General features: G+C 43.6%; 1 protein-coding gene across 1 annotated transcript in view; it reads left to right on the top strand.

The window, feature by feature from the left end:
• Positions 1-229: 229 nt before the first annotated feature.
• Positions 230-21,385, top strand: part of LOC309564337 (membrane-spanning 4-domains subfamily A member 4D-like) — a 43,047-nt gene continuing 21,891 nt past the window's right edge. The window contains exons 1-4 of the mRNA XM_082268963.1: positions 230-509; positions 4,379-4,489; positions 5,862-5,918; positions 19,433-19,555. Coding sequence (XP_082125089.1) covers positions 237-509; positions 4,379-4,489; positions 5,862-5,918; positions 19,433-19,555 — 564 coding nt within the window. The 5' untranslated portion in view covers positions 230-236. The remainder of the gene's footprint in view (positions 510-4,378; positions 4,490-5,861; positions 5,919-19,432; positions 19,556-21,385) is intronic.

The raw sequence follows: 21,385 nt of genomic DNA, 5'->3' as shown, positions 1-21,385 counted from the left end.
CACAACCACAGTGATGCTCCCATGTGCCTTATAATGAATCCCTGAGGGAGCAAAGTGTCATTTTAATGAGATCAAGGAAGAAAATAACAAACAGGCCATGTGACCGATGGGTAATCCTGGCTTACTGTTTGACAAAACTTCACAGGTGATTTTTACATTCTAATCTTGGCGAAGAATATTTTTATAGATTTATTATTCTTTCTTTCTTCTGTTTTTGCTTCCAGTACCTCTTCACGATGCCCACTTTGACCAATGAAGCTAATCTGCCCAGCTATGAAGCTTTACCAAATGAAGTACCTATGGATGCTCCACAACCTAATGTGTACAGCAATCCTGCAGAATTTAACGTCCATACAGTTCCTACGGGGTATGAAGTCCCCCCAGCTCCGCAGATGTGGAAAGTGCCTACTGTGGCCCCCCAGTGGAGCTTTTCTGCTGTCATACCTCAAATTACAGAGTCTTCAGCCTTTTACCAGACCTTTCTAAAGGCCAAGCCCAAAGCTCTCGGTGTAAGTATTCAATTACACATATTTATTTAGAGTAAAGATGGCCCGCAGTTTACATGTAAATCCCACTTCCCTAAGGAATTATTTATGCATCTGTCTTGTAATGAATAGTTGGCTTCGCTGTTTTTTTTTTGGTCTCTTTTGAGTTACATTGAAAATTATTGCTTTCTGTTGGCCACATTGTGATACCACATTTCACCAGCAGATAGCACAGGAGGAAAACATCTAAAAATGAGAAAACAGGGTAAAGTCTAGGTGCAGTAAAGAGAATGACCCCTTATATCAGATTCTAATCAATGAGGGAGTTACCTCCTTAAACAGCCATGCTAATTGATGCTTGGGCAATGAGACATAGCCAAAACAGTACTAAAATCCTGGCAAGCAAACTTAGGTGGGCACCTAAGCTTAGTGGGTGTAGGAGATCTGGCCAGGAACAGGAATGGTTTACTTTCAGACTCTCTCTGATTTAAATTTGAAATGGTTACCAGTGGCGGCTGGTGCTTCATGGGCCGGGGGGCGGTAGACAGACCACACCAGCTCCAGCCCGCACATCATATCCCCCCCTGGACCACACCAGCTCCAGCCCGCACACCATACCCTCCCCCTGGACCACACCAGCTCCAGCCCGCACACCATACCCTCCCCCTGGACCACACCAGCTCCAGCCCGCACACCATACCCTCCCCCTGGACCACACCAGCTCCAGCCCACACACCATACCCCCCCCGGACCACACCAGCTCCAGTTCGCACACCATACCCCCCCCTGGACCTCACCAGCTCCAGCCCGCACACCATACCCCCCCTGGACCACACCAGCTCCAGTCCGCACACCATACCCCCCCGGTCGTCGGCTCACTCACCTTGGACTGACATGTGGAGGGCAGGCAGCGGCTGCGGCGGCTTCCCCCTCAGTCTCCTCCATGGGTCGGGCTTCCCCTGTGTCTCCTCCCTCCTCTTTCGCCAATAGGATGGCTTCTCCTTTCGGCCAATCGGGAAACGGGTCTCAAGACCCGCTTCCTGATTGGCCAGGAGGAGAATCCATGTGACAATAGCGAATATTCATACGCTATTGTCACACAACTGGGTGGGCTCTGCGCCCCAAGCCTACCCTTTTTTGAAGCCTATTAGAGCATCTGGCTCTAAACACGTGCTTCAAAAAAAAAACAAAAAAAACCCATTGGAATCCATGCATCTGGCGCCCTGCATGTAGATTAGGGGGCCGGATGCATGGATGGGGGGGCGACGCCCCTGCGCCCCCAATGGACGGGCCACTACTGATGGATACCTTTTTAAGAGTCAAGGAGGGCGAGAGTACCTGACTCATTTACTATGGTGTATCAGTTGGAGTTTGTACTTTTCAGCTCTGTAAACAGACAGACAAGCTAAAATATATATTATTAAGGTATTTATTCCTGGCCATATTAAGGAAAAAAATAGATACAACTCCTCCACACATTCCCTTTCCCCTGTATAATTATTAGAACACAATATTTTCCATGGTAGTGCCCTTTAACTTTAACTCAAAATTGCAAAGACAGCTGAAAAATTGACTGATGGTGGGCAGAATGTCAATAGGTAGTACAATATTATATGGCACCTATAAAAGAGGTCAAACAATTAGAACTTTGATATGTGGGTTTTATGTTTTAAAACATTTTTATTAACTTTTGGCATGTTACATAACAATGATTAATCACAGGTACTGTAAAAGAGGCCTGGAATTGACCTAAGGCAGTGATGGCGAACCTTGGCACCCCAGATGTTTTGGAACTACATTTCCCATCATGCTCAACTACACTGCAGAGTGCATGAGCATGATGGGAAATGTAGTTTCAAAACATCTGGGGTGCCAAGGTTCTCCATCACTGCCCTAAGGTATAATCACAACCCAGCAACTTAATTACTCAGAGTCACAATGGATCCACATTTGCATGATCATCAATATAAATGGTACATTAATTAAGCATTGGGATGACCCAACTGTCAGGTAACTGTCATATTGTTAAGTACCAGAATGTACCAATGAGTAAAGAGTGCCTTGAAAAAGTATTCATACCCCTTGAAATTTTCAACATTTTGTCATGTTACAACCAAAAACATAAATGTATTTTATTGGGATTTTATGTTTTAGACCAACGCAAAGTGGCACATAATTGTGAAATGGAAAGAAAAATGATAAATGTTTTTCAACAGTTTTTACACATTAATATCTGAAAAGTGTGGCGTGCATTTGTATTCAGCCCCCTTACTCTGATACCTCTAACTAAAATCTAGTGGAACAAATTGCCTTCGGAAGTCACCTAATTAGTAAATAGAGTCCAACTGTGTGTAATCTATCTCAGTATAAATACAGCTGTTCTGTGAAGTCCTCAGAGGTTTGTTAGAGAACCTTAGTGAACAAACAGCACCATGAAGGCCAAGGAACACACCAGACAGGTCAGGGATAAAGTTGTGGAGAAGTTTAAAACAGGGTTAGGTTATAAATAAATATCCCAAGCTTTGAACATCTCACGGAGCACTGTGCAATCCACCATCCGAAAATGGAAAGAGTATGGCACAACTGCAAATCTACCAAGACATGGTCATCCACCTAAACTGACAGGCCAGGCAAGGAGAGCATTAATCAGAGAAGCAGCCAAGAGGCCCATGGTAACTCTGGAGGAGCTGCAGAGATCCACAGCTCAGGTAGGAGAATCTGTCTACAGGACAACTATTAGTCGTGCGCTCCACAAATCTGGCCTTTTTGGAACAGTGGCAAGAAGAAAGCCATTGTTGAAAGAAAACCATAAGAAGTCCGTTTGCAGTCTGCGAGAAGACATGTGGGGGACACAGCAAACACATGGAAGAAGGTGCTCTGGGCAGATGAAACCAAAAATTAACTTTTTCGCCTAAAAGCAAAACACTATGTGTGGCGGAAAACTAACACTGCACATCACCCTGAACACACCGTGAAACATGGCGGTGGCAGCATCATGTTGTGGGGATGCTTTTCTTCAGATCAGAGTTGATGGGAAGATGGATGGAGCCAAATACAGGGCAATCTTAGAAGAAAACCTGTCTACAAAAGACCTGAGACTGGGGCGAAGGTTCACCTTCCAGTAGGACATTAGCCAGAGCTACAATGGAATGGTTTAGATCAAAGCATATTCATGTGTTAGAATGGCCCAGTCAAACCCAGACCTAAATCCAATTGAGAATCTGTGGCAAGACTTTGTGCACTCGTCCAAATCATTTGGTGGAGGGGGATTATGGTGTGGGGTTGTTTTTCAGGGGATGGGCTTGGCCCCTTAGTTCCAGTCAAGGGAAATCTTAAGGCGTCAGCATACCAAGACATTCAGGGCAATTTCATGCTTCCAGCTTTGTGGGAACAGTTTGGAGTTGGCTCCTTCCTGTTCCTGTTGACTGCACACTAGTGCGCAAAGCAAGGTCCATAAAGATATGGATGTGCGAGTTTGGGGTGGAGGAACTTGACTGGCCTGCACAAAGTCCTGACCTCAACCCGATAGAGCATCTTTGAGATAAATTAGAGCGGAGACTGCAAGCCAGGCCTTCTCGTCCAACATCAGTGCCTGACCTTACAAATATGCTTCCGGAAGAATGGTCAAACATTCCCATAGACACACTGCTAAACCTTGTGGACAGCCTTACCAGAAGAGTTGAGGCTGTTATAGCTGCAAAGGGTGGGCTAACTCAATATTGAACCCTAGGGACCAAGTGTGGAATGCCAATTAAGTTCATGTGCGTATAAAGGCAGGCGTCCCAATACTTTTGGTAATATAGGTTGTGTGTGTGTGTGTATATATATATCTATACATATATATATATATATATATATACACTATGTAAAATAATGCCTTCTTTCTTCTCCAGATTGTTATTATCGTGGCCGCCCTCGTGCAGATTGCTTTGGGGATTGGCTTATTTTTCACTACGTTTTCCATTTCTTTGCCCAGCGGAATCCCCTTCTGGGGACCTATTATTGTAAGTACTAAAAGCAACTCCACGAGTCCCATATTTTCAATGTATATGAATGTGGCTAGATCATAATATGGAATTTTACATTAGTGAGTGTACCTCAACGTGATGCCAAATCCAAAACCCAGAATGTACTATATTACATAGTTACATAGTAGGTGAGGTTGAATAAAGACAATAGTCCATCCAGTTCAACCTGTGTAGGTGTGTGTGGACGTATTCATTTTTCATACCCCTGAATGTTTCGATCCTTGAGATGTACGTCCAAGAGTCTTTTAAAAGTAGCCATACTTCCTGCAGTTACTACCATTTGTGGTAGAGAATTCCACAGTGTGGTAGCCCTTACAGTAAAGAACCCCCAGCATAGCCTGAGGTTAAATCTCTTCTCCTCTAATCGCATTGTATGCCCTCGTGTCCTCATGCATTCCTTGCGACTGAATCGTTTTTTTTCTATCCTCTGATCACCGTTGAGGTATTTGTAAATTGCTATCATGTCCCCTCTCAGGCGTTTCTTCTCCAGGGAGAATAAATCTAGTGCTTCTAACAGCTTACCAGTCATTAGATGTGGTGGCTGCATTCGTTTTCTTTTTTTTTTTAGGCTTTCTCCCCTCTGCTTTCCCCAGATGATCTGGCTAGTAACACACCTCCTGTATTACAATGCCCACACTCTGGATGAAGGGGCACAGGGGCACCTTTGGACAGCAGCATTGTTAATCTGGGGGGAGGCGGGACAGTGGAAGAAGGGGAGGATAAGGGCAGACAGGATCTAACAGCCTTTTTACACTATTCCACAGTGAGTATAACAAGCATGCTTTACTGCATATACAGACTGATTTTACTGTTGGGGCTTTAGCAACACTTTAAAGGTTCAATATACCTAAAACTACTGTTTAAGGTATTAGCGAACATTGGTGCATAAAATCACACACGAGTTACATACTTTGTATATCTTTTAGTCATTCAAATGTAAACGTTAACTTTTCTTGCTGCATTTTATGTAAAAATATATTGAAAAGATCTTAAAGTAGGAATGAGAGGTCAGGTTAATGGCCAGGTGGGTGGAGTTGGGAACCGCAGTGCTCATTTCTCACTTGCAGTGTCTTTGTGGGGAAGATGAAGTGATTTAGGTTTCTAAATTATCTGCCTATATCTGAAATATAATTCCTAGATGGACTAAGAATTTAATTAGACTGATAGCAATAAATATTTGCCCAGCTATAATGAATACCTAATAATAAACCTAATAAATCTTTTTTATTGTGTGTATTTCTGTAATTTATTAATTGTCAAGGTGTTTATTTTTGCGTAGTTAGAAAAGACGATACAAGCTGGAAATTATTTGTATTTATTTTAACAAAGAATGTGGTATATTTTGCAGTATGTCATTGCCGGATCACTGACAGTCGCAGCCAAGGCCAAACCTAACATTTGTCTGGTGAGTTTTGCATAAAATAAAGGAGAAAAATATACTTTGCCTACTGTACACCTTTTACACCATCATTATATAGGGATAATCAATGAGAAGAGGATATAAAGTTATTAATGATCTGGAAATTGTATTTTGGGGTTTAAAATATGTAAACAAATCTTTACAGAACATCCCTACATAAAATATTTGCATAAATAAATCTATATAATAAACATATATATTATAAATAATCTGCCCTTTGCACGCAATCTGTTAATTCAACATATGATATAATTAGGCTCCTTTCACACGGCCGCTCCGTGTGAAAGGTCCGCTGCGGGACTTTTTTTTTTTTTTACCACGGAGCGGATGACATTTCTGTCATCCGCTCCGTGTGGCCGCATATCATCCCATCCGTTTGCGGATGATATGCGGACATCATATAAGTATATGGCACTGCGGATGTCAGCGGATGACACCGCTGACATCCGATTTTCCTTCCTTTCCGTGTTTTACACGGAAGAAAAAATGGGTTCTGTTCCATTTGTAAAAACGGAACAGAACTGAATGGAGGAAAATCGGGTGTCAGCGGGTGGTATTCCGCTGACACCCGCAGTGCCATTCACTTACATTATGTCCGCAAATCATCCGCAAACGGATTGGATGATTTGCGGACACACGGAGCGGCCGTGTGAAAGGAGCCTAAAACATTTCCACAATTCAGACATATAATACTGACCTACTTGTCCCATTAGGTACAAATTGTGTGGCTAGTGATGGTGCAAGCCCTGGACAAGTAAAAAGGGGAATTTTGGAGCCATAAAACTAAAATATGAGTAGAGCATTACAAGGTATAGTAATGTAGCCCAAATTTGGTGTAGAATAGCATACATTCTCAGTTTAGACCAGTGTTTCTCAAACCTTTTTTTTCAGTCACGGTACCCATTAAAATTCTGCATGACCTCGAGACACTCCTTTCTAAAATGTAAAAAATGTATAGTTTTAGATAAATATGTAATGACCGTTATGACTAAGGCCTTGTAGGCTGAAACACGTCAACTGATCTTATCAGCAGTTGTGTTCTGTGGTTCTTGAATAAACATTTCCACAATTTCCACAATTCAGACATATAATACTGGCCTACTTGTCCCATTAGGTACAAATTGTTTGGCTAGTGATGGTGCAAGCCCTGGACAAGTAAAAAGGGGAATTTCGGAGCCATAAAACTAAAATATGAGTAGAGCATTACAATGTATACTAATGTAGCCCAAATTTGGTGTAGAAGAGCATACCATTCTTAGTTTAGACCAGTGTTTCTCAAACCTTTTTTTCAGTCAAGGTACCCATTAAAATTCTGCTTGACCTCGAGACACCCCTTTCTAAAATGTAAAAAATGTATAGTTTTATATAATTATGTAATGACTGTTATGACTAAGGCCTTATAGGCTGAAACGCGTCAACTGATCTTATCAGCAGTTGTGTTCTGTGGTTCTTGAATAATGATGAAGATTTTTTAAGAGCAACTACCGTTGTGCAGATCCTCTTTCTCCATAGTTTTACATAATACAGCAAAACCCATAAGTAGAGTTGAGCGAACACCTGGATGTTCGGGTTCGGCGGGTTCGACCGATCTTGAAAAAAAAGTCCGGGTTCGTGACCCGGACTTAACCCGAACTTTGTCCCGATCCCGAACCCCATTGAAGTCAACGGAGACCCGAATTTTTGAGCACTAAAATGCCTCTAAAACCAACATGGAAAGGACTAGAGGGCTGCAAATGGCATCAAAATCATCTTAAGAGCATGGCAAGTGTTCTGCAAACAAATGTGGATAGGGAAATAAATTAAAAGAACATAAAAAACAGAAAAATAAAAAATAATCATCTTGAATGATGTAGGAGGAGGACGAGGCCCATATGGAGTAGGAGGTTGAGGTGGCGGAGGATATGGCGGTGTAGGTGGAAGCGGCAGCGGCGGTGGAGGAGAAGGACGAGGCCCATATGGAGTAGGAGGTTGAGGTGGTGGTGGATGTGGCGATGTAGGTGGAAGCGGCAGTGGAGGAGGACGAGGTAGCCAACACTGGTTTTTGTTTTTAATTTTATTTCTTTTTAAATTAGGGTACACCCCAAAAAGAGTGAGAAAAATCAAAAATACAACAATGGCTGGGTAAGGCCGGTATACATGTCTATTCTGCACAGGGTACGGACAAGTCCTGTGGGATCCATGCCTGGTTCATTTTAATGAACGTGAGCTTGTCCACATTGGCTATGGACAGGCGGCTGCGCTTGTCTGTGATAACGCCCCCAGCCGTGCTAAATACACGTTCAGATAATACACTGGCTGCAGGGCAGGCCAGCACCTCCAATGCATAAAAGGCAAGCTCAGGCCAAGTGCCCAATTTGGAGACCCAGAAGTTGAAGGGGGCAGACCCGTCATTAAGTACGTCTAGGCGTGTGCACACATACTGCTCCACCATGTTAGTGCTGGGTCGTGGTGCTGCTGGTGGAGCTCCTGTTGCAAGGAGAGGATGTGGTCGATCTGTGCCAGCTACACGCACAAGGGAAACACCTTTCTCAGCTGCGAGTATGCAACAGAACCTTACAGCAGTATTTGGCATGTTGAGGCCAGAACAAGTACAGGTGATAGTAGATTGGGTTGCTGACAGTGCCTCCAGTTCCTTCACATTGTCTCCCACCCAATATTCTGCTGAAAGGTCCGAGTTGCCACCTGCAGCAGATGTCCATCAATCTTTCACCTCACCCCCTTGCAAATCAGCCAAGCAGTCTGAGCCCCAAGTCATGCAGCAGCCTCTTCTTCTTTTTGATGACTCTGTTAGCATAGTTTCCCAGGGCCATCCACCTAGCCCTGCCCCAGAAGTGGAAGAGATTGAGTGCACCGATGCCCAACCACTTATGTCTCAAGATGAGTACATGGAAGGACCATCGCAGCACGTCTAGGAAAACACAAGTGCCAACTGCTGCGGAATTCCGAATTGTGGAGACCGACAAGGGTTGCAGGGGTGAAGACTGCGTGGAAGATGATGTGGAGGACGATGAGGTCCTCGACCACACATGGAATGAATGTCATGCAGGTGACCTGAGTAGTTTGGAGGAAGAGGCGGTGGTCGCACAGAGCCACCAGCGCAGCAGAAGAGGGAGCAGGGTGCAAAAGCGGAGCGGCCGTGCCCTAGACACTACGTCTGCTACTGCCCAATGCAGCAAGGGACCAAGCACACCAAAGCCAGCTCAAAGGAGTTCCCTAGCGTGGCAGTTCTTCAGACAATGTGCTGATGACAGGACACGAGTGGTTTGCACGCTGTGCAATCAGAGCCTGAAGCGAGGCATAAACCTTCCCAACCTGAGCACAACCTGCATGACCAGTCATCTAAGTGCAAAGCACGAGCTGCAGTGGAGTAGACACCTCAAAAACCAAGAAAGGTCTCTGGCTCCTCCTGCTTCCTCTTCTGCTGCTGCAGTCTCGGCCTCTTCATCCACCTCTGTAGTGAGACCGGCACCTGCCACCCCGCAAACAGAGGATCTGCCAGCAACACCACCACCTGGGTCACCAACCATCTCCACAATGTCCTGTGAAAGCATTCAGCTTTCTATCTCCAAAACACTGGAGCGGAAGAGGAAGTACCCCCCCCCCCCACCCACCCGCGATCCCTGGCCCTGAATACCAGCATTTAAAAATTCCTGGCCTTTGAAATGCTGTCCTTCCGTCTTGTGGAGACGCAGAGTTTTAAAAGCCTTGTGGCGGTGGCTGTCCCACAGTACGTCGTGCCCAGCCACCTCTACTTTTCCAGGCAAGCCATACCTTCCCTGCACAACCAAGTGGGTGACAAAATCAGGTATGCACTGTGCAACGCCATCTGCTACTCCGCTTCCTCATCCTCTACCGCCTCCTCATCCGGTCAGCGTAACACCCTTCACCACCAACTTCAGCACAGCCAGGGGTAAACGACAGCAGGCAGTTTTAAAACTTGCCTGTTTGGGGGAAAAAACTCACACCGCGCAGAAGTTGTGGAGGGGCATTGAACAGCAGACCGATGAGTGGTTGGTGCCAGTGAGCCTCAAGCCCGGCCTGGTGGTGTGCGATAATGGGCGAAATCTTGTAGCAGCTCTGAGCCTAGCCGGTTTGGCACACATCCCTTGCCTGGCGATAGGGGTGAATTTGGTGGTGCAGAGGTTCCTTAGAAATGACCCCAATATGTCAGAGCTCCTGCAGAAAGTGCCGGCCGTCTGTGTGCACTTTCGGCGTTCTCACCCTGCTGCTGCTCGCCTGTCAGTGCTGCAGCGTAACTTTGGCCTTCCCGCTCACCGCCTCATATGTGACATGCCCACAAGGTGGAACTCCACCTTGCACATGCTGGCCAGACTGTGCGAGCAGCAGCAGGCCATAGTGGAGTTTCAGCTGCAGCACGCACCCATGAGTCGCTCTGCGGAACAGCACCACTTCACCACCAGTAACTGGGCCTCCATGCGAGACCTGAGTGCCTTGTTGCGATGTAACATATGCAGACTAGGCCGCAATGTAATATTTTTTCCCAAAATTGGTGTTTATTGAATAGGGGAATAGAACAACAGTATCCAAAGGGTTTATCTCACAGTAAAATATGCAGACTAGGCCGCAATGTAATATTTTTTCCCTATATGGGTGTTTATTGAATAGCGGAATAGAACAACAGTATCCAAAGGGTGTATCTCACAGTAAAATATGCAGACTAGGCCGCAATGTAATATTTTTTCCCTAAATAGGTGTTTATTGAATAGCGGAATAGAACAACAGTATCCAATGAGTATAAAAGCGAAAATTACTGCGCTAACTGAAAAAGTGTAAAAGCAGCTGACACCAATCACTAGACAATAAAGTGATGAACAATGCAAAAAGAAAAAACAAATGTGCAGCGCTAATAATGATGATTGGAGTCCAACAAAAATTGAAAATGTCCCATGTGAAAATCTCATATGAATGGTGATGATGGAAAAAAAATCCAAATTGCAAATAAAGACTAGTTGTGCAGCAAATCCCAACACCAGTGAAGATAAAAGTGAATTGCGCTCACCAGATGGATGGGACCCCAATACCATATAGTATGGGGGTCAAACAGGCTTGAGAGTGTAAGGATGTGTCCCAGCAGGATTCACCGACCTCGATGGATGATGTATGGACCCTTGACAGGTATGATCAATCAGAATCTCCACTTCCATACGATGGATGGTGTATAACAACGTATGAAGAGTATGAAATTCAAGCGGGCGGGCTAAAGCAGCATCACTCGTCCTTCTGAATTATTTTAATGTCAGCGCAGACTCCTGGGGATTGCTGCAATGGCTGCACTGCTCAGTCGATGCTTTACTCAGTTTTAGTCTGAAGTATGCAGATCTCTGCTCCTGTGTGTCTGTATCTCAACCTCTCTTCCAATTCATTCCAGGTTTTTTCTCAGGTCCATACAACCACTCCAGGCCAGATTCTTTTTCTGTCTAATTCTTTATATTAGGATTCTCAACACTTCTCCGAGTCCAGGCTCTCTCTGACATAGGACACCCTCTTCTGGGTCTATAGACATGTGCTCTATCTTAGTTCAGGTCCTTAAACAGGGGTAGAAATTGCCGTGATGACTCTCTGTCAACTCTGCTGAGACAGTCCCTCTTTTTCTTCCTAACAAGCATTAAGAGCACTCTCTAGTACATTCTGATCTCTCCAGGCATCCAAATCACACCTCACTCCCTCCTAGGGAGATGGTTTGCAGTCTCGGAGGCAAGGCCCTTTGCAATGAGAAGTCTCTTTGCTTTTCTGAGTTCTTACCCAATTGTGGTCAGCTATGGCAGGATTTTTTATTTTTGCAGTATCCAATGAGTGTATCTCACAGTAAAATATGCAGATTAAGCCGCAATGTAATATTTTTTCCCTAAATGGGTGTTTATTGAATAGCGGAATAGAACAACAGTATACAACGGGTGTATCTCACACGTACAGATACAGACTAGGCCGCAATTTAATATTTTTTCCCTAAATGGGTGTTTATTAAATAGCGAACTAGAACAACAGTATACAACGGGTGTATCTCACACGTACAGATACAGACTAAGCCACAATTTAATATCTTTCTGTCCCCTAAATGTTTTTTTTTATTGCAATGCGCAATACAACAGTATGCAATGGGTGTATCTCACTGGAACATATGCAGACAGGGCCGCAATCAACTTTTTTTGCCCCTAAATAGTTTTTTTTATTGCAAGGCGCAATACAACAGTATGCAATGGGTGTATCTCACTGTAACATATGCAGACAGGGCCGCAATAAACTCTTTTGTCCCCTAAATAGTTTTTTTTATTGCAAGGCGCAATACAACAGTATGCAATGGGTGTATCTCACTGTAACATATGCAGACAGGGCCGCAATCAACTTTTTTTGCCCCTAAATGTTTTTTTTTTTTATTGCAAGGCGCAGTACAACAGTATGCAATGGGTGTATCTCACTGTAACATATGCGGACAGGGCCGCAATAAACTCTTTTGTCCCCTAAATATTATTTTTTTTATTGCAAGGCGCAATACAACAGTATGCAATGGGTGTATCTCACTGTAACATATGCAGACAGGCCCGCAATCAACTTTTTTTGCCCCTAAATGTTTTTTTTTTATTGCAATGCGCAATACAACAGTATGCAATGGGTGTATCGCACTGTGAATGAAAAACTGAAAAATAATTGTCCCCTTAATTGGTGCTTGTTGAATAGCAGATTTGAAATGCAGTGTCTGTCTAAACGCTGTAAGTCACAGTAAAATATGTAACATAACATTTTTTTTTCTTTTTAAAATGCAAATTAAGCAGACACATGGTTGGATACTGTTGTTGTTCTATTCCGCTATTGAATAAAAAAAAAAAAAAACCCATTTGAATGAAAAACTGAAAAATAATTTTTTTACCCTAATTACTGAAAAAGAATTATTTTCCCCTCACATTGGTGCTTTTTGAAGAGCAGGTTAGAAAAGCAATGTCTGTCTAAATACTATATGTCAAAGTTAAATATGAAGGAAAAATTTTTTTTTCTTTTTTAAATGCAGATTAGCAGACACATATGCACTGAGCTTGCATGAAATGTGCAGCACCGCACGCCTAACAGACTGATAAAAATTTTTTTTTTCTCCTTTCTCCTCCTCACTTGGCTCAGGTCAGGGCATAAAGATCGTTCACTGCACCCCCACACAATACAATCAATGTACAGTAGTTCGCTGTCTGATTAAAGCAGATTGTTCCTATCTATGCTTTCCCTACAAGCAATCTCTCCAGCGTGGCCCTACAGTAAACTCCTATCTCTCCCTCCGGGCAAAAAGATTGTGCACTGCACCCCACACAATAAAATCAAAGTAGATCGCTGTATGATAAAGCAGATTGTTCCTATGCTTTCCCTACAAGCAATCTGTCCAGCCTCGCCCTACAGTAAACTCCTATCTCTCCCTCAGCAGCAGTCAGGAACCTCTCCCTAGTATAGTTATAGCAGAGTGACGCGCGTTGCTGTGTGACTCCAGCTTATATAGAGTCTGGGTCACATGCTGCACTGGCCAATCACAGCCATGCCATTGGTAGACATGGCTGTGATGGCTTCTAGGGCACACTAGTTAAACGCTTGCTGATTGGCTGCCTTGCACCTGTTGAAAGCACGCCATTAAAACCGCGCCAAAACATCAAATAACGTTACCGAACAACGGACAGTATCCCGAACATACAGTGAAATGTTCAGGTTCGGGTCCGGGTACCGAATACCCAAAAGTCCGGTACGAACACGAACAACACAGGCCGGGTTCGCTCAACCCTACCCATAAGCTTAGGACACCCAACATTAGAGGTGATGCAAACACACCTTTGCAAGCTGGTAATGACTAGTTGTGGGGGAAATTGCATATTACATATTTCCTTATTAATAAAGTGGCTCACTAATGCATTCTAGGCCTCCAAATCATGTTCAAGGAGCCATATAAGGACATAAGCATAGCTTTACCATATACCAAAGGAATGTTATTGTTAACTGGTCAAGTCCTTGAGGGGTTATATTGCAAAGGGAGTTGGCTTGGGGTGGTATATTCCTTATACACAAGTCTAAATACCACTGCCCAAACTGCTAAGAGTTAGTTCCATCTCCAGAGCAGCATCATGTAACATGCAAGTGTCTGGTTTGATTACCTGTCCACGCCTTAAAGGGGACTCCGTGGAAACAAGCAACTTTAGTTAAGTATTCTTGTTATATTTTCTTTATCTGTATCCATTATTACTTCTAATAAATGTTATACTTTTAAGTATTTGAATGATCTCTCTTTGCACCTATTGAACACAACCCCAAAAAACGTGACAAAAGGATAGTATTTTAGTGATTATTTTTCTTCAGTTTCTCTTCCTCACTCAGCCAATGTGACCTCAGTGGATGGAGAGTGGCAGAGGAGGGTAAAAGGAAAGGTGTGCAGGGAGTGGGACCCAATGTCCTCCTTATCAACTGATGACGTGTTTGGTTGTTATGAACCTGGTGACTAGAAGGTTGTAATGGTGCACAATGAAAACCTGTGGCTTTGTGTAACTAAAAGGATTCATCTACTCACTAACTTGTATACATTATTTGGAAACATTTTGGCCATTTTACTAAGGCACCCCTGAAGACACCTGAAGGTACTCCAGGGTGCCTAGGTACCCTGGTTAAAAAAGGCTGTTTTAAACCACACCAACATCTCAAAAGGTTATTTATCTGTACAACATAACCCTAAGCAATCAGTTGTAGCAGGACAGGAATACTGCACATCAAGATGTAAAATAATCATTTTGCTTTGTTAAAAAATCCTACAGGAACAGGTTCTATTCTGACATGTTTCATGCTAGGCACAGTACTTTCTCAAGCTTTGGTACATTTGTTGATTTAATGGAGACGAGATAAGCCAGCACCAGAGATGTGATTGTGGAGTGTGGTGCCTGATCTTGCCCAGAGCGGCATGTGAAATATTTAGCATAACTGAAGTATTTAAAGGAAAATTATGGACAAAACATTTTTGGTTCATTCTGCACTCCTGTGACCAGTTTTAAGCTGACTAGGAAGGGGGGGGGGATAGGTGGGACTGTAAAGGATAAGTCCCCCCTAAAACGAAAATCCCAGCATCTATAGATCTCCACGATCCAACACTAACCTATCTGGCCCTGTAAAGAAGAGTATACATACCTTTTTTTAAGCCGATCTCGATCTTCAGCAGCAGAAGCTCTGCAGAGGACATGGCCGACAATGGCTGTGAAATGAATGGGAAGTGATGTCACCCATAGACTTACTACGGGGCTTCCGTTGTTGGCTGTGTCCTCTGGACCCGCCTCCACAGTGAAGCCACAGCTGACACCTTAGCATGGGATTGGGTCAGATCAGCTTCTAAAAGGTAAGTATACTGAATTCTTCTTTACAGGGCTAGATAGGTTAGTGTTAGATCGCGGAGATCTATAGATGCAGGGAGTTTAGTTTTAGGGGGGACTAATCCTTTAAAGTGCTACCTATTCCCCCCTTCTTAGTCAGCTTAGTTAGATTGCCGAAATCTATAGATGCAGGGATTTTAGTGTTAGGGTGGACTTAGCCTTTAAATGAGGCAATGACTGGGTACAGTCATATGCCTCCACCCCACTCCCATGGTAGTCCATTTACCACTGTTTGTGTTGTCTTCATGCCACTGGTCACTGCCACAGCTCCCGGAGATGAGTCCCCCATCATGTCTTCGGCTTCTAGAACCCCATTTTGAACCTATAGTTGACCTGTGAGTCACCAGGGGGGATTCTCCCTCTTTTCCTTATTCCTTCCCATGTCTTTCTTTGTATCAAACATCAGATTACATATACAGTATGTAAGAAAAGTGAGTACACCCCTCACATTTTTGTAAATATTTTAGAATATCTTTTCATGTGACAACACTGAAGAAATTACATTTTGCTACAATGTAGAGTAGTGAGTGTACAGCTTGTATAACAGTGTAAATTTGCTGTCCCCTCAAAATAACTCAAAACACAACCATTAATGTCTAAACCAATGGCAACAAAAGTGAGTGCACCCCTAAGTTGAAACATCCAAATTGGGCCCAATTAACCATTTCCCCTCCCCGGTGTCATGTGACTCGTTAGTGTTACAAGGTCTCAGGTGTGAAAGGGGAGCAGGTGTGTTAAATTTGGTGTTATTGCTCTCACTCTCTCATACTGGTCACTGGAAGCTCAACATGGCACCTCATGGCAAAGAACTCTTTAAAGGATCTGAAAAAAAGAATTGTTGCTCTACATAAAGATGGCCTAGGCTATAAGAATATTGTCAAGACCCTGAAACTGAGCTGCAGCACGGTGGCCAAGACCATACAGCAGTTTACAAGGACATGTTCCACTCAGGACAGGCCTCGCCATTGTCGACCAAAGGAGTTGAGTGCGAGGTTGTTTTTGTGAAAAAGACGTATGATTGAGGTTGAAGGGGTCAGCCTGCAGTGTTTTGACCATACACCGCACACTGCATCAAATTGGTCTGCATGGCTGTCATCCCAGAAGGTAGCCTCTTCTAAAGATGATGCACAAGAAAGCCCGCAAACAGTTTGCTGAAGACAAGCAGACTAAGGACATGGATTACTGGAACCACATCCTGTGGTCTGATGAGACCAAGATCAACTTATTTGGTTCAGATGGTGTCAAGCATGTGTGGCGGCAACCAGGTGAGGAGTACAAAGACAAGTGTGTCTTGCCTACAGTCAAACATGGTGGTGGGAGTGTCATGAGCTGGGGCTGCATGAGTGCTGCCGGCACTGGGGAGCTACAGTTCATTGAGGGAACCATGAATGCCAACATGTACTGTGACAACCTGAAGCAGAGCATGATCCCCTCCCTTCAGAGACTGGGCCGCAGGGCAGTATTCCAACATGATAACGACCCCAAACACACCTTCAAGACAACCACTGCCTTGCTAAAGAAGCTGAGGGTAAAGGTGATGGACTGGCTAAGCATGTCTCCAAACCCAAACCCTATTGAGCATCTGTGGCGCATCCTCAAACGGAAGGTGGAGGAGCGCAAGGTCTCTAACATCCACCAGCTCTGTGATGTTGTCATGGAGGAGTGGAAGAGGACTCCAGTGGCAAACTGTGAGGCTCTGGTGAACTCCATGCCAAAGAGGATTAAGGCAGTGCTTGAAAATAATGGTGGCCACAGAAAATATTGAAACTTTAGGCTCAATTTAGACATTTCCACTTAGGGGTGTACTCACTTTTGCTGCCAGTGGTTTAGACATTAATGGCTGTGTGTTGAGTTATTTTGAGGGGACAGCAAATTGACACTGTTATACAAGCTGTACACTCACTACTTTACATTGTAGCAAAGTGTCATTTCTTCAGTGTTGTCACATGAAAAGATAGAATACAATATTTACAAACATGTAAGGGGTGTACTCACTTTTGTGAGATACTGTATATGCACTTTATAGCAGAAACAAGTAAATTTTTCCTGCATCGGCAGTTGATGAGTGGAAAGAACCCATGAAATGCGCAGAGCCTCTTTTGATGCTATGCTATTACTACCATCTGATCAATTACTTGCTTTTACAATCATGATTTATCAATGTATTTTTTATATTATTTAGAGAGGTCTAGGTCACTAACCAACACTACCCACACCACAGTAGATGCAGTGTGTGTATGTGTATACATGTACAATGTGTTATTAATGAGCAGTACTTTTCATTGTATTTTTTTTATGACTCCATATGTGTATATGTATTAATAAACCAGATATTATATATCTATTTTTTCATCACCTTATAGCTGTGTGCTTTATTTAAAATCCCAAATCTCCCTCCTCTTTTATCAGTTTTAAGCTGACAGCGTACTAAAGCCCACTGTCGGCTTACGTCACTCAACCAGGTTGGGGAAAGATCCCAAATTTATAGGAGGGATTCACCCAGATGCCTGGACCGGCATGGGTCGGTCTGAGCCAGCCACTCCCTCCTCAGCTGAGTGCTCCAATGAGTGCTGGAGTGGCAGAGCAGAGAGCTGGTGACTGGTGACTATGGCCCCTTTCACACGGGCAATCAGATTCGCCTGTCAATTTTTCAGGCGGACCTGATCGGATGCTCCATGCATCCCTATGGGGCAGCGGGTGTCAGCGGAGACATGTCCGCTGACACCCGCTGCTATCCGATCCGATCCTGTCCGTGAAATCCGGACGGATGGAAACCCTATTTTCCATCCGTCTGGAGGATTGGATCGGATGGGATCGGATGAGAACGGACAGGCGGTCTGTTCTCATCCGATCTCCCATAGAGGACAGTGGGGATCTGACAGCTTCGTCTCTGCACACAGAGCGGAGATGGAGCTGTCATCTGCCTGCTCAGCGGGGATCGGCAGATCGATCCCCCGCTGAGCAGAACAGACTCCTTTGGGCGGTGCGTGAAAGGGGCCTTAGGAAATATAAAGATGGAACAATTCACTCTATAAAAAATAAGTCCAGTTCATGAAGAAAAGCCTTTTCACAATATATTTAAATAAAGAAGACCCCAAAGGAAATGTATGTGCTGGCTTACAGGGCAAGTGATAGCAATCTACTGTCTCCCAGGGGATTGATGTTAAGTGCGCATAAGTCCACATCTCTAATGGCAGATCATTCTTCTAGGTCAGTGATGGCGAACCTTGGCACCCCAGATGTTTTGGAACTACATTTCCCATGATACTCAACTACACTGCAGAGTGCCTGAGCATCATGGGAAATGTTGTTCCAAAACATCTGGAGTGCCAAGGCTAGCCATCACTGTTCTAGGTAATGTCGCCTAAACTAAAATCCTTAATGGCAGCACATTCTGCCAGGTAACATTGGTGCCAAAAAACATGGTGGCCATTAACATTATGTGCTTGTAAAACACTTTCCTAATATTGATGTCCAGTATACGAGTCAGGTGTTTTGTGAAGTCTGATTGACTTAAAATTCTGCCTGTTCCTCTCCCAGTCTGAATTGCTTTGTAAAAAAATAAAAATAAAGCTGCATGGCTAATCTACCACCAAACTGGGGTATTTAAAAAAAGCATTTATAGAGGTTGTAAACCCTCCTGGAAGTTGTACCTATAGGTACTGTAAATATCTCCTAAACTTGCACCATTTAGGAGATATTTACTTTTAATGCAGCCGAGGACGTCATTGGCGCATGTGCTCTGAAGGAACGGCCACCCGTGCCTTCAGAGCCCTGTGCTGTGAACGACGGCTCCTGTCAATCAGATGGCCGGAGGACGCGAACCAGGAAGCAGGACGGCCGAACATGTGGGCTGTCTTGTCGCTGAGCGGGCGGCACTGCGGGGGCTTCGTTCTAAGGTAAGTATTTCATAATGAGCTAGTATGCGATGTATACTAGCTCATTATGCCTTTTGTCTTAGAGGTTTTTTTTTCTCATTTTTTGGGGAGGGTTTACTTCCTCTTTAAGTATTGATTACATAAATAGTGAAAAGTAAATTGATGTCATATTTGTACAATAAATAATAAAAAAAAAATCAGTAAACTGTTTTACTTTGCCCAGGTGAAAGGTTCCTTGGCTTTGAACATCATTACATCAATATTCACATTTATTGGACTAATCCTGACTTTTGTGGACTTTCACGTCGTCTGGTGTTTTGACCATGGATCTTACCGCAGAAGAATTGTAAGTTTTAGGCCTCCAGTTTTTAATGCTATTTGTCTTTTGTAGGAGCAAAGTGACTAAGTATGACTGGAATTGAAAAATGTAAAGTGGAGATTTTTTGCAGTTTTTGCACCCATGCCACAGTATTGTTGTGCTATTCTCAATTACCAGGCAAATGGATCCAGCCGTTGATAGAAGTTGTTCATATCACACATGTACCAGTGACAAGTGGGGTATCAGGTCCTGGTAGACTAAGTGAAGCCTAATGCTTGACTTGGACCTTGGATGATTGCCAGCATCAGAACCTGTTTTATTAGTATACTGTGCTTTGTTAAACGAGTCTTGTACCAAGAACTTTTTGAGGGAGATTTAAGCCCCGTACACACGATCAGATTATCGAACGATCTGTCGTCCGTTTTTTGTGGCATGCTAGTCTGATGTGGAAAGTGAAGAGGTTATTTTCATACGAATTTTCCCGTATGACAGAATTCTACTTCAGAAGTGATGTCATGTGTTGGATTGTTTTGTATGTGTTCTTTCATCTCTGAGCATGCCCAGACTTGCTCTTAAGATTTTTTTCCGTCTAAATCTGTACTAATGAGACGAAAATCGGATGTTGTATTACGGACGACAAAAATTTTATAGCCTGCACATCAGGATTTTGTCAGCCGAAAAGTCGGAGCTGGCTGTCGAAAGCACCATACTAACAATCCGAAAATCGGCCGATCAGTCGTCGGACAAATTTTCCCTACAGATTTTCTTATCGTGTGTATGGGCCTTTAATCTCCTCTTCTCAAGAGAGAATAAATTCAGTTCCTCTAATCTTTTCTCATAGCTGAGCTCCTCCATGCCTCTTATCAGTTTGTCAAAGTTTAATTGAACAAGCTGAGTTTAGAAGTTGATTGGTTTCTATGCACAGCTGCACGGATTCTGTGTGAATCAGTTTTAGTAAATACCCCCTTTGTGTGCTATTTTGTTTTGGAGAAGAAAAAAATCCAAGGGGCGCTGGGACTTTGATGTCAGTTCATACAAAGTATTAAGAGGACAAAAAAATTTGCAGAGCTCAGGGGTAGGCTCAGGACAGGCTGCTCACAACAGACAGGGATACTCTCCAGTGGGTACCCAAGCAGGTTACCAGGAAAAAATATGCACTAATAGAAGAATCGCTAAACCAATCAAAAAGAATTCCAAATTATAATTATTTTATACCAAAAAAAAAAAAACAATCAATGCATTTAGGGGGTCACACATACTCCCCATTCATCAGGGCTTCAGTTAAAATAGAAACCTTGAATGGATTCTGTGTGAATCTGTGTAGTAAAGCTAATTACTGGATTAAAAGAGTTGCTAATCAGCAGTATCTGCGTAAGCAATCAAGATAAGAAACTTTTTTTTTTTTTTTCTGACCTCTGAAACACCTTGGATGTTTTTAGTACACACTAATAAATGGATTTGGACTCTTTTATTCTGTGGTCACAGCCTACATATTTCAGTCAGCACAGATTTCCTTTAACCAGATTATGCAAGTTTGTAAACCTTAGAAAACATGCAATGAATTTGCCCTTTGGGTGTGCATTGTATCATTACCGTACTTTACAGTGCCTTGAAAAGCTATTCATACACCTTGAGATTTTCCACATTTTGTCATGTTACAACCTGTAACGGATCAACTGGCACCCCGACTGGGTACCTCCGTTGACGGATGCTCCAAGTGCTTCCCGAGGGCTCCAAGCACTCCACCAGACAGCATAACCACTGCAGACCCCACGAACCATCGCAGCTTGGTTGGGGTCTCGCCGTCTCCTACCCACCATGGACCTACGACAAGACTCCAAGTTCCAGTGGGTGAAC

The sequence above is a fragment of the Pelophylax lessonae genome (genome assembly GCF_965119305.1).
Source record: "Pelophylax lessonae genome assembly, chromosome: 9".
Classification (NCBI taxonomy): Eukaryota; Metazoa; Chordata; class Amphibia; order Anura; family Ranidae; genus Pelophylax; species Pelophylax lessonae.
This window is presented reverse-complemented; position numbering and strand designations above follow the sequence as displayed.